The sequence below is a fragment of the Micromesistius poutassou genome (genome assembly GCF_964030765.1).
Source record: "Micromesistius poutassou genome assembly, chromosome: 18".
NCBI lineage: Eukaryota > Metazoa > Chordata > Actinopteri > Gadiformes > Gadidae > Micromesistius > Micromesistius poutassou.
The window spans coordinates 3,510,782-3,525,643 of NC_140288.1; the positions used below are offsets into that span (position 1 = coordinate 3,510,782).

Consider the following 14,862-nt stretch of genomic DNA (forward strand, 5'->3'; position numbering starts at 1 on the left):
GAGAGAGAGAGAGAGAGAGAGCACTAGAGAGAGAGAGAGAGCTTACATGTGCTGGTTGGTTGTCAGTCCATTGACAAGGCAGAGGTGAGATAATAATGAACTGCCTAGCGTCCAGCGGTACTCCTGTCATCCTCTGGTGATGAAATGCGTGTTTGAGGTTGTGATGGCGCACAGAACATAGGGGAGCACGGAGAGAGAGGCCGTGTGAACATAGGGGAGCACGGAGAGAGAGGCTGTGTGAACATTTTCAGGAAATACAAGAAGAAAACAGTGGAGATCAGAGAGAGGAGAAATCAGCCGGAGATGGTTTTGGAAGAAGAACTAAAGATCCAACAGAGGGTTCGGTGAAAGGTTGAGCGAGGGGGAAAGGGTCGTGTGGTGGCCAATGTGTCAGACTCCCCTCTGTCCGAAAGGGACCACGTTCGATTCCCCGATTTCCAGCAAGCGGCTCTGCTGACGTGCCACCCCCCCGCACGCTCCTGAACAGCATGCGTCTAATGTCAACGTGGCTCACTTTGAACACGAGGGTCCATGTTAAGTGTGCACTTGTGTCTCACAGTACATGTTGATAACTAGATAACTCCCACGGTTTTTAGAACGGGAAGCCAAGTAGGAAGAGGCCAAGGCAACGCTACAGACTAGAGATACTAGAGAGACTAAGCCGTGGTTGGGATCGACAGACGCAGCAGGGTAGGAGGGGAGGATAAGGATGCACAGCAGGGGTCTGGGAGTCGATTCATGTGGGATTCTTTGCAATATAATCTTAGTGGGAGCAGATGAGCGGTAACATCCTACAGAGGAGTGGCGTTATAGTGGTTGTATGGTATAAAAAAAGACAATGGCCACGGACCTGTAGCCATGCTAAACACATATGTTAAACCAATAGGATAAAATCAATTAAAAAACGACAATCATTTTACAGAAAAAAATAACAAATTGATAATATTGTATGGTGAGGTCCCTGCCAATTCCCGTCCCTAATGTACTTGGTTGGTTAAAGGACGACACCGGTCTGGGTGGTCAAACCGTTGTAACGGTCCCTCCTGGCTTCACCAAAAATATCCGTTACCAAAAAAAGTTGAACATTTAGCGAGAGCGCACCTGCCATGAAGGTAAACGTCGGTGAGGTCACACTGTTTGTCTTTTTTTAAGGCTTTTGGAACTAATGTGTGAGTTTGTGGACACCATCAAGTGATTCACTAAACGTAAGTACTTTACACAACGTCTTATCACAAGGAACAAAGTGCTGTGTGGCTAAAAGCCAGCGGGCTGAAGACGAGAGAGGAAAGGGCCAGGTTGAGACAGTGAGAGACGGACCACTGGCGATGGAGAAACGGAACGACCATCAGAGCCCCGTCACGACCATTGTCCGCCGTGCCTGTAGGGGCCATTTGTGATAATGAAACCCTAATAATAAAAAGGGCATCACTAGACACTAGAAATGGAGGTAAATAAATAAATCATGCTGGTTGTTTTTGTGTGCACCTTTTTGTGTGAGACGCGTTGTGAGTGTTAGTGGAGGGGAGATTGCTCGGCTGAGCTGGGCGTTGCACTTTAGATAATTTAGAGTTCACTTTGAACACAGAGAGAGAGAGAGAGAGAGAGAGAGAGAGAGAGAGAGAGAGAGAGAGAGAGATGATAGCGGAGGATAGTAGAGAGGGAGAGAGAGAGGGAGAGAGAGAGAGAGAGAGAAAGAGAGAGAGAGATGATAGCGGAGGATACTAGAGCGGTAGAGAGAGAGAGAGCGAGAACAGCAGGGCTTCACACAGAACCATGCTATGTACAGTAACTGATACTGTACCAACCGTTACCGACATCGCAACAAAGCAAACAAATAATAACACACATAACTTGCATCTTCGATTCACATTTAAAGGACAACATTGTGAATTTTTCCACCCGGGCCCGCATTTTCCAATCATTGAGGGTGTAAGGGACGAATTGGTATCGGTGCCACAATGTTTAAATATAATCTGAGGCCGTCAGTGGCAAAACAACCACTTTTAGAGGGCGTCCATTGACGCGGTGCTATTGCCCCAAAGGATTACATTGCAACCTGTTTTTTTGAGGATTACGGCTGCAGCCTTCTTGCATAATGCTGGACCAATTTAAAAAATTGTGGTCTGCATTCGTCCCTCACCCCCAAAGTGACCGGAGAATAGGGAAAAAAGCCCTGTTGAAAAGTTGTCCTTTAATGTATTCGAAGTGCATCTATAGTCAGCATACAGTACTTTGATGCTCTATTTCGTAGAGTAAAACAGAGGACTCTGTTCTATTTCATACATAGTAGACACATTTTCAGGGGGCCTTTTTAAAACAGAATATTTTATACGGATGCCTCTTCAATATTTCAATTTCACCGCATTGGTGATCACGCCAGAAAATGAGAACTAATGTATTCACTCCGCTGCCAATTATCATCTCTATTTACATAGGATAAAAGGATAGCGCTGAAAGCCAAGCCTTATAGATGCTGAAAAAGGCTGAACGATATGGGCACTATGCAGTTCATCCTCACCGGGAATAAATGGACTTCAGTTAGGAGGACCCAATTCTATGAAAAACCAAAAATAAAGGAAATATATAGCTGCAAAAAAAAAAAAAAAACAGCTGCAAACAGCCAATCACAACAAATCCATGGTAGTGGGAACGACGGGGTGATTCGACCATCGATGGCTGTCACAGTTTGGCTGGTTACGTCCAGACTGTGACCTGGAGTGTCGTGGTGGTGGTGGTTGTTCTGGGTCAGACACGGACGGCAGAAGCTACCCAGGGATCCTATCTCCGGTCCGGCGCTATCTCCACCACTATCACTCGTCTCACAGTCATTTGACCCCCTTTCTCAGAACGGCATTAGATACGTACGGGGGGCAGGACGACTGAGATGAACCCTCAACCCAGAGCTGAAGCTTTTATCAAGGATAGCCAAATATAATGAGAGGGGTTGCACTACATAAAAGAACTGGGATATTTGTAACGCACAATGACCTAGAAGTGTGAGAAGTCCCGATCGTTCCGGTTCTATATTTCTCCCAATAGGATGCTTATGATGATTCTAAAGCATTTCAGGAAGAACACAATCCATACCATTGAACGATTGTGCCAGCAACCAATGCCTTCTCTACAACAGACACACGATAACAACGCCCCCAGAATGAATAAAAAAGACCTTCACACATCGGAAAAAAAACAATGTTTGCATCAACTCCACAGGCAGGGGTGGACTGGCCATCGGGAAGTTCAGGAGATTTTTCCAGAACGGCCGGACGATTTCAGGCCAAGCCGGCCGGCCGTAATTTTTTATTTTATTTTATTTTTTTATATTATTATATTATATTATATTATTATATTTTTTTCAATTGAAGATGTAAAAAAAGAGAACAAGTAAGCCGTGATTTGGGCTGGCCTGCTGGATATTTGCTTACAGCGTGAAACGGCGCTCTGGCCTGACGGTAAAACGGGGCCGATGTATTACTGTCAATTTAGAGGGGGGGGTCGCCCCCACCACAGTGTATGGGGGCAAAGCGAGCGGCCAAAGCGAGCGGCCGAACGACCCCTCCAAACTTGGACTGCTCCGCGGTCTGTCATTTCTGATTGGCTCAGCCTGACACACGGCGGTCACGTACTTCCAGTTAATCTCAGAACGCAGAAGTACGAAAAATGTCAAAAAGGAAAAAAAGGTGGTGGAGAGGAAAAAGAATTGGGTGGCGCTCAGAAGTTGAGGTTGAAAAGAAAAAAAACGTTAGAGCAAGACGCAGCCAAATGTGCTAAATTAACCGACCTTTTCCGTGGAAAAGCCAAGGTTGACGCCCCTGTCAGCGAGACCAATGATAAGGCAGGAACAGGACACAGCAGCATAGCTATGACAGGTGCGCTTGCGGGCATGTTTGGCAATATAATAAGACTTAAACTAATTACGGAAAAGTACCACGACGCAGTCTATTCATAATATTGTAATGACCACAGAAGAGGCAGTGAATGAAGTATTGATTAGACAGCGATTTATTAGATACCACCGCTAATAAACCATTGGAACACTTCAACACCGGTAACCACAGCAACGCCGGTAACCCCAACAAACCCTGTGAAGCCCAATCCCCATGAGAGTTCTCCCCCCCCCCAGCTAAAAGTATTAAAGTTTAAGCACAACCGTATAATAAACGTTTAACGTGTAGCCTATAGTATTTTTCATGTAGATGTAGCTCTACACCGGCAGATTCAGGGTCCAGCAGAGACGAAGCAGAGCAAGCTCTACATCCATGACAAGCTGTTTGTTTTCTCTAACTATATGAATCCAACTATATCAATCAAGGAAAGTCTGTCTGTCTGTGTGTGTGTGTCCTCATTTTTCTCCTAAACGGCTTGACCTATCACTCTGAAATGTCATATAGCCCCTCAATATATACCTGGCCAGAGACTGACAGAGCCATTTTTCTATATTGTCATTGCAAACATTGGTTAAAAAAAAGCTTGATTTGTGATTTATGTGAAGCAGTAACCAGCAGTGAGGGGCAGACAATGTGACATCTTTGTATGTTGTTAGATATGACAATTCTTTCCCACTTTTTTTCATTCCACTAAAATAATTGTATCTTGCACTATTTAGATCATTAGATCATTAGATCAGTAAATCAAGGCTGATGATTTAGATAATCAGCCTTGATTTACCTTTCTAGGCACATGCAATTTCTAATATTTTGTACATGGACAAGATTGCTTATAAAATATTTCCCAGTGATCTTCACAAAATTCTAAACACATGCACATCCCAACATTGACATGTTGTTGCAATGCACATATCCACGGCTAAGGACTAGTTTTTATTATTTCACACAGTGGCAAAATTCTACGCGCGCTATTCCCGCGGTCTCATAAAAGGCCTCTCCATCCCAAAGTCCTGGGCCAAATCTTTTGTCCCAGTCCATCCCTGTCCACAGGCGACCGACTCTGCTACACACGGGACACACACACACACACACACACACACACACACACCACCAACCACCACAGACACGTCACAGCACCACAGAGAGAACACCAAGAAGAAGGTAAAAAGGGCAATACTTACAACCATACCGTTTAGGGATACCCAGCAGTCCGGAGGGAAGTCTTGTAGCAGAGGCACCAGGAACTGCAGGCAGCCGTCCCAGTGGCACAGCAGCAGCATCATGCCGATCAGGTTGAATATCCTCACCACCGCACTGGCGAGGTCATAGGTCATATGGAAGATCTGTCAGAAGGAGAGAGAGAGAGAGAGAGAGAGAGACACGGGAGAAAGAGATGAGTTTGTTGTTGTTCCGAATATGCAATGGATTGTACCTGGTTTTCGATGTATGCACAAAAACAACCGTCGCATAATCTCACATAATCACATAATACGCATAATCAATGTACACCTTGACGTAGCAAAATGTAAATGCCTTTTTTTGTATGATTGAGGACAGCGGAACAGAAGACCTACTGGTGGACACCGTGATTTCCTAACTCCTATCTACAGAACAGCTTGAACAAGAGTCAATGACCATGGATCCAAATCCATTTCTCACTACTACTATTCTATAAGTTTAGATTCGATAGGTTGTCATTAGGCAGAGAACTGACACAAAGCCAATGAAATGCAGTTAGCGTCGAACCGGAAGTACAAATGTATCATTATATACAGGGTTAGGGATACGATATCTGTCCAATTCCACGACATACAGTATATCAGTTAGCACACTCCATACGTTCTGGGAACCCTCACGCAAGACGTTTTTGAGTAACAAGAGATGTGTTTTTCTATGGAGTCATAGTTTTTTGTGCGTATTAAAACGGGATACAATAACACAGGCTGTGCTGCTGATGAGGCACTGTCTGAGCCCTGGTGATTGCATGGCCGGAAAAAAAACTGAAATCACTTTTGAAGTACAGAACACGGTGTGCCTGATTAGTCCACTAGAGGATTAGTTTTACTGCAGACGGGGGTGCTTTTGCATGCGCACGTACGCGCGTGCGTGGTTGTGTGCGTGCGTGCGTGCCTGTGTGTGGGTGTGTGTGCGTGTGCGTGTGTCTGATGCTCTCACAGATGTTGAGCAATTCATAATTAATAATGGCAGTAATCCAAAACAAACTGACCTGTTGTGAGGGCAAAAAACAACAACAACCAGCAGACACACCGCCTAGCGCTCACCTAGATTCTGTATATTATCATAGAGTATATATGTATATACAGTATATGTACACTGTATATGTATGTATATGTACACACTCCTTCACTGGTGGCGTTTGAATGGAAGAGTGAGGGGGGACCTGGGAAGGGTTGGGTTGTAAGAATAGAAAGTCTTTAGCTGGGTGAGTGACCACGTGAACCAATCAGGAGAGGTGTTATTGAAATTGGGTCCACACGGCGGACAATGACCGCACGACGACAAAAGTTCGGAAATTGCGAGAGAAAATCTGCGCTTTATGTCGGGGAACCAGTTATCCCACCTCATTGCTCTTTTTTAGGCTGGAACTCGACCCCGAAAAAACGTAGAATATAGATAATTATTTTTTTGGGCCCGATAAACCTTTCCCATTGGCTATTTTTAAAGTCCACTGTTGCGTTACGCTCATCAAATATCATAATGGGGATTACAGGTAATTGTTATCTATTTTTAAGGTAATGGCCTTTTTCCCGGCCATGAGTGTAATACTCTATTAGTCTATGAGTTTTACCGGACCTCCACGCGGTGAGGCGTACCCAAATGAGAAGTTCATTTTATGCCTGGATGACAAATGTTTCAGGGCAGGTTTTTTTTTTACTTTCAGTGCAGCGGGAACAAAGTCCCGGTTTCACAGAGAAGAAGGATGTGATACAGTTACCTGTGGATACCCTGTACCAAAACTCCCATTTGCAGTGGGCATTTACCAAAAGACATGTCAACGGTACCACTTGCACCACGGCGGAGACAATGTAGTACAATTGAAATTGCAACAAGGCGTAATGTTGCATAACTGCAACCATCTATCTCTTGTTCGTATAACGCAGCACTTAAAGGTCATCTGATGAATTTATGTTGTTGCGTGACTTTTTCGCTTGCAACTCCATGGTTGAATGCGCCGCTAAATAAACGTACTGTCATCGTCGTCGCTTAAGCATAATGAAAAGTCTCCATTCTATTCTTACTGCTCTTGTACGGGCTAGCGTTAGGGGTTGTCATAAATGTACAGTATGGCCTCTAAAGCCCTTTCAGCCTAACTGTGATTAAAAGTTAGACAAATAAAATGAGCCTTGTCAGGCTCATTGAAGGCTACTTTATGTGGTTGTACTGAAATACCACTATAAGTCAAATATGTCCAATATATTTTAACAACTGGAGCAACTTTGACGAGCAATTTGAATAATGTACAGTACGATATATATATATATATATATATATATACACAGCTCTATAGACTATAGGCACTCCGTGAAGAGCACTTCTACACCAGCTGCAGCAGAGGATTCAGTCTGCCGGTGATGACTGCAGGACTTGGCAGGGATATGAGTGGAAAAAGCCAAACAAAAGTGAAAAACAAAGGGTTTAAAAGAGTCACTGCTGCCTATGTCTCCTTGGGCTGCTGGCTAAGCAGAAAGACTGCAAAGCCAGATGGTCTGGGGCTAGTGTATGCAGTGTATGCAGTGTGTGTGTGTGTGTGTGTGTGTGTGTGTGTGTGTGTGTGTGTGTGTGTGTGTGTGTGTGTGCATTCACTTCTTGCCACTGTCCATGAATGTGTGCCTACAAGCCCACAGGGAAACAGTAAAACAATTAAATAAAAGGCAAGAAAATACTATAAAGAAAAATATTTAGCCTAGTTTTATTATTTTTGTATATTATGTTCTTTTCGTTGCGATATGACCAGCTCTCTGTACATTATCCCGCTTATAACACGGCTACTTACTAAAGAAACCTAAATAATACATCATAAAAAGTAGGATTGTATTAAATTACAAATGATTTCATTGCTTCCACTAAAAACAAATACTTAGATTAGATCAATTCTACGGCTGGAAAAAGCATCCATATCTACGATCTGATCAGCGGTCTACTATTCAGAAATAACAGACCGCTAAATGCAGTAATTGTGCATTCAGAATCAAGTATTCTACAAAGCTGTGTAATATATATATACATATATATATATATATATATACATATATATATATATATATATATATATATATATATATATATATATATATCCACTAAAGAGACGCCACAGCTTTTCTTTTCCATATGTGTCTATTTTTACAACCATCTCTTTAATCACTCTGTTAAACAGGCCTATAGACGTATTTTCTGCTTCCACATCGCTCATCTGCCAGATGCTGTTTAAGGCTGCTCAGTGCCACGGGCGTTACCACACAATGTGACTCAAGGGACCACGTAGCCACCGCCTGCAACGAACACGGAAGAATTCCAAAACACTCGACTTTCAAAGTGTGTCGATGACGTCACACTCGAAGTGTCCCCACGGCGACTCCGACGCTGAACCCAGCGCACTCAAGGGCTGGAGATACACAACAAAATGGACACAAGCCAAGTGAACCAACCCCCCCCCCCACCACCTGCAGGGGGGGGGGGCGCAACCCTGTCTCTATAACACCTGAGAATAAAGAATTGTCCCCGACACCACCACCACCACCACCACCACCAGCAGCACCACCACCACCACCACCACCACCATCACCACCACCACCACCACCACCACCACCAGCAGCAGCACCACCACCACCACCACCATCACCACCACCACCACCACCACCACCACCACCATCACCACCACCACCACCACCACCAGCAGCACCACCACCACCACCACCACCACCAGCACCAGCAGCACCACCAGCACCACCACCACCACCACCAGCACCACCACCAGCACCACCACCACCACCAGCAGCAGCAGCACCACCACCACCACCTCCACCACCACCAGCAGCACCACCACCAGCACCACCCGGACGGAGCACCTCCAGGAACAAAGGGTAGCGGTGGTGTACAGACCGCTGGTTAGCTCCGCCCCGCCCCCAGGGGAGGATCTGGCACACTGCCCTGCAGGACTAAATATAGCACCTATCTTCCTGGGCCTCTCTCGGAACGTCCCTGTCTCACCGACTACATCTTTAATCTTAAAACCGTCAAACGTCTGTGTGTCAGCGTGTGTGCGTGTGTGCCAGTGTGTGTGTGTGTGTGTGTGTGTGTGTGTTAGAATGTGTATAGGAGAGTGTGCACATGTGTGTGGGTATGGGTGTGTGGACGTGCATGAATGTGATGCATGTGCATGTGAATGTGTGTGTGTGTGTGTGTGTGTGTGTGTGTGTATGTGTGTGGGTGGGTGTGTGTGTGAATGTGTGTGTGTCCGTGGGTGTGAGTGTGTGTGTGTGTGTGTGTGTGCATGCATGAATGTGATGGACGTGCATGTGTGTGTGTCTGTGTGTGTGTGTGTCAGGGAATGTAGGTGTGTGTGTGTGTGTGTGTGCATGAGTGTGTATAAAATGTGGTGAATGTGCTTGTGCAAGCATGTGTCTATGTGTGTCCACATGTGTGTGTGCATGTGTGTGTCTGTGCACATGTGTGTGTGTGTGTGTATGTATGTTTGTATGTGAGTGCGTATGAGAGTATGTGCATTTGTGCGTATGTGCGTATGTGTGTTTGTGCGTATGTGTGTTTGTGCGTACGTGTGTTTGTGTGTTTGTGTGCGTATGTGTGTTTCTGTTTGCACTATTGAATAGGAAATAGAGAATCGTCCTCACAGTCACATGAAAAGTGCTTCACAGCCGAGTCAGTGAAAAGCAGGCCCCCGTGACTCACAGGCCACATCACGCCATCATACCCGCGCCGGGACGGGGCGATATGAAATTGCGCATGAATGAACGCAGAGCCCGCTGAAAACTAACAGGAAGTAGCCTCATCCACGCCACTTGGACTGTGAATGAGTCACGAGTCAGGCTGCACTTTAGACGGGGGCCCAACAGCTCTTCCCCCTCACTTTCTTTCCCCCTCTTCTCCTCCTTCTCCGTCTCCTCCTCCTCCTCATCAACACCCCCCCCCCCCCCATTCAGGATGAGGAGCTTAACAAAGCGACTGTAGCAGAAAGGATGGGTTGGGGCCAGGGGGGGCCAGGGGGGGGGGAGGCGGGGCGGAAGGAAGAGGGAGCGGGGGAGATAGGGGAGGGGTCTTATCTGTTGATTAGGCTCCGGGTTAGATAAGGTTGGCCGGGCTGTGAGCCGGCGTTCCCAGCCTGTGTGAGGCATCACCTCCTCGCTTTCAGACCCTCTGTGATCGCTGAGGCCCTGAGCGGCTGACTCACCATGAACACGTCACGGCAGCACGGTGAACGTTGTTTAATCGCAAGAAAAAGATTTGGGTTGATTCGCTTCGTTTTTTTTTTACTTTCGGTTTTTCCTGGAAACCATTTCTGGAACACGTCACGGTTGTATGTGGGATGTTTTTGTGTTTTGAATTATTCCCGTTTGGGAATTCTTTGCAGCCCATGCAGACGGTAGAATGACTAGTGACTTTGATGGGCGCCAAGGGAAACTTGGGGTTTATTTTTACACCACTACTAAGGAAAGTCAATTCTGTCCATAACTACTAAATAAACACCTCCAAAAACATATTTGCATATTTACAAATGACACTATTAATAACGATTAATATTGTTTAATAATAACTAACATTTTAGAAATGTATATCAATAATAAACCTAACCCAGGGATTCCAGACAATTTTTGGCCCATTAAATTATTTCAAGCTCTTAAAATGTTTGCATCTCCAACTTCAACTTTAAGCTAAAGTTGTTTTTTATGAATGTGTTTCCACACAAATCTTTTTTTTACCGCCAGTAATATAAATGTCCCGGGGAATGTTACCGCTTTGCTCTACTACCCACTAAGTGATTAGAAGTATTTTGCTCGGGGCTATGAATCATTAGGCACTAAGACTTTCATGATTTGCTAAAATGGTTCATCGAATATCTATAGCTAACTTCATTAATCTCCTGCAACCCCATATGGATACCAGGGGAACCCAAATGGAGTCCTGACCCCCAGGTTGGGAACCAGTGCCCTAAACAGTCTCTGCAATGCATCAGAAACATCACTTATAATCTTTTCATTTATTATTCATGAAAAGTTATTTATTTCAAATCTAGAGATATTACTTTACAGTGCTCATGTCATTATATCAGTAACATTACTGCAGTTTTTTTCGGTCTAATGAGGGATCAAATCTCACACGTATCTTCTTAGGTTACACTCAAAATACTAAACAAGAGCAGGGAGAAAGATAACGCATGACCGTCAGCCCAAAAATACAGACTGCAGCAGGTGTGTATATGCGTGCACATGTGTGTGTGTATTTGTGTCTATTCTGCATGCTTGTGTATGTATGAATGTGTCTGTTTGCTTCAATGCACGCTTTTTTGTGTGTGTATCTGCACGTTCGTGTGTATGCGTGTATGTGTACGTGTGCATGTGTGTGCCTGCGCGCACGTGTGTGTGTGTGTGTGTGTGTATGTGTGTTCGTGTGTACGTGTGCATGTGTGTATGTGTGTGCCTGCGCGCACGTGTGTGTGTGTGTGTGTGTGTGTTTGTGTGTGCATGTGTGTGCATGAGTGTTTGTACGTGCGTGTGCATGTGTGTGTCTGCAGACGCGCTGAAGAAATTGCATGAAGTGACAAGCCAGAACATTTAAAGCGATGCTAATTACAATTAATCTGTTTGCCTAATCTTGACTCCAATGTAAACGGATTTGCATTTTTTCGTGAACGCCGCGATGCCTCTTTTCACAACAGAACACGTGAGGTGGGTGGCGTTGAAACTAGGCCAAGAGCACCGTAACAGTGCAACGTGGGTGCGACAGTCTTGTCGATAACTGAGCGCATTCTGCATGACCCAAACGGGCCCATAGGTTGGCATAATCTTCTTACGCAGAAATAGATTATTTTGATCATTGGCCATGAATCTAAGTGATTCGTCTGTGTGCAGTTTTATAGAAATTACAAAAGGATGCACACTGGTGGTTGGTTCACGATAAAGTGCCTTCAAAGCCAAGACCTGGCTTCAAAATGAGGCTGAATGACGTCCCACAGCCTCGGGGTTCTGAACGGAGTGAACAAACTTGTCAACGTTCAAGCAAAACAGTTCTTAAGCCACGAAATAACACGGCTAAAAATAACACTGACTCATACTTAACATTTTTTCTATTTGCCTTTGGCCTCAAAATGGTATACATTAATAATACATATTTTCTAAACATATGTCACATTAAAAAACAGAGAGTACCATCATGGTGCTAGACTCGTAAGCTGATACGCATGGGCTTACAGTTAAAAGCTACTTTTTTTTTAACAAAAGGTATCAAAAAAACACTGTCTACCTCACAGTTTGTCATTCTCCTTCCCCTTCCTACCTCAGCATTACAGACCCTAACGTACCACTCCTCCCCTGATGGACGTCCTATCTATACCTGAGGTGAACCGTGTCTATACAGCGCTACTCTAGGCCGGGCTGGGCTGGGGGGGGGGGGGGTGGGGGGGTTTCATTCGGGGGCATCTTGAAGCCGGTCCGTGGGCCAGGAGTGACCGCTGGCTGAGGTCGACCGGGATTAGCCCAGGACTAATTTGAGGGGGATTAAAACCCACTGCGGGTTATTACATGGAGGACGGCAAAACTGCAGCTTCCAGGAAAAAAAAAAAAAAAAGAGAAAAAAAAAAAAAAAAAAAGAAGAAGCCTGAATTCTGCCGCTTAACGTGATCTGGTAAATCTCCTCTTGGATCTGCGTCTTGGCGCTTTCTTAATCACAAAATTGCGGTTCGCCGCGGATTTGAAAGTGAAAAAAATAAAAAGAATCGTATTATCAAGCAGCGGGAATTTATTTCGAATCAACCGGTTTGGTGTTTTTCTCTTTTTCTTTTCGTGGCTCTTAAGCGTGATTGCATCCACTCAAATGAGGCTGTCTATCAACTAAATCACAGCAAGAAATCAAGCATGTGAAATGATTACGGTCGTGTTCTAATATTTCTGTGGACTTGTGAGGGCACATTCATAATGTTTACAACTCGGTCGATTGGATGGAAGTACTTCGTCGAAAACGTAAGAGCATCCTCCTCGGAACCTCATTGTGCTGACTAATGAACCCACAGAAGCCACCAGAAACGACATTCTGGCCTTTCAGGATACAGAGTGTAACACATCATTATGAATAATGCAGACGTACTTGAGAGAAAAATAACTTTTTTTTTGCAAAAAAAAAAAGGGTTAAGTGGAGGGTTAAGGGGGTTGTGGTTAGGGAAGAGTGATTGAGTGGATGAATGGGTGAATGGGTGTGTGCATGGCGGTGTTTTCCATCTGCTGGATGAGCATCATATAGTTTGACTGGTTCATTTCCTATGTTGGTCCTTTTAGACTGGGAACACAAAAGGTAGTGACAAAGTTCACTCAAAAGTTCACTCAAAACCACTCAAATTTCAATGAAGTGGTTATCAGCAATTCCTCATGATGAAAGGCCTCGTGTGGAGGAATACATCAAGTCTCCCGAGGCAACCCGATGTAAAAACCCAATATTTATGTATGTGTTTGCCGTTATCCCCGTTCATAAATACATATGCTTAATATGTAAATATGTAGGAGAAGTTGTAAATCAGCAAGACTGCACTTGACACAGGAGGAAAGCACCTCCCCGTCGACTTTGACACCGCACAGAGTTCAAAGACAGCACGACTTTGACTGCTTACGACGACATTAAATCAGCATGGTAACGTGACATGACTAACGCAGACACTGTCTGTGCAGTGGCCTTTTTCCCTCTTTTGATAAATGGCGGTGCAGTTCCTGAGCGGCCCATTGGTTTAATGAGACCACAAGTAGTTTGGAGCCCGAGACTTCATTAAGGGCCAGCTGGCAATCGATGGGCTCTTCAGTGGAAAACAGCAAGTGAAGCAGTGGACATTTTAATGAGAAATCCCTATTTATTACCCCTAATTATGTGTTATTTTTGTGTACGGATCAATAAGTCAAGCAATCCATCAATAAGTCGATTGATCCATCGGTCCTTCGTGTCTACTGCTTATACACTGTGGCACAATACACAGGCCCGGCATTACTTATTGATACACCCCTTCTCTCTCTCTCTCTCCCGCCCTCCCTCTCTCTCTCTTTCTCACTCTCTCTCTCTGCCTCGCTCTCTCTCTCTGTATCTCTCTCTCTCTCTCTCCGTCTCTCTCCGTCTCTCTCTCTCTCTCCGTCTCTCTCCGTCTCTCTCTCTCTCTCTCTCTCTCTCTCTCTCTCTCTCTCTCTCTCTCTCTCTCTCTCTCTCTCTCTCCGTCTCTTTCTCTCTCTCTCTCTCTCTCTCTCTCTCTCTCCGTCTCTTTCTCTCTCTCTCTCTCTCTCTCCCTCTCTCTCTCCCTCTCCCCGTGGCTCTGCAGCTATTTCGGTCATTTTGACGGTGATAACCTCAACACCTACAGTATGTTCTGCCTTAATCTGTGCACGTCCACTCCGAGCGGCAGCGACATCATCCCCTCCCCTCCACAACAGACGTCCTTCGTACCGGCCAGGATGTTTTTTCTGACCACACATCCTCCTCCTCTTGTAAAGGACACGACACTGAGCTTAGCTAGTCCGGGCTGGACCGCCGGTTACCTCAAATGAAAAATTTAATCTTTTGTGTATTCGTCGCTCTCCATATTGTGTAATATCATGTGACACATGCCATGCCCTCTAGAGAGGATTTGAGTGTTTCTTTCAAAATAAAAAAAAAATCGCAGTGGCTGAATCTTTTTTTTCCTTTTTCTTTCGGCCGTGATTCATCCGTCGTTTATATAATGTATTTTACAGCTCTGTAAAACAAAAGCACG

General features: G+C 44.9%; 1 protein-coding gene across 1 annotated transcript in view; it reads right to left on the bottom strand.

The window, feature by feature from the left end:
* The window catches only part of hcn1 (hyperpolarization activated cyclic nucleotide-gated potassium channel 1), a gene marked incomplete at both ends in the record, with an annotated part of 31,072 nt that extends 23,969 nt beyond the window's left edge, over positions 1-7,103 (bottom strand). The window contains 2 exons of the mRNA XM_084483254.1: positions 5,069-5,230; positions 7,098-7,103. Of these exons, the coding sequence (XP_084339380.1) occupies positions 5,069-5,230; positions 7,098-7,103 (168 nt within the window). The remainder of the gene's footprint in view (positions 1-5,068; positions 5,231-7,097) is intronic.
* Positions 7,104-14,862: the final 7,759 nt, after the last annotated feature.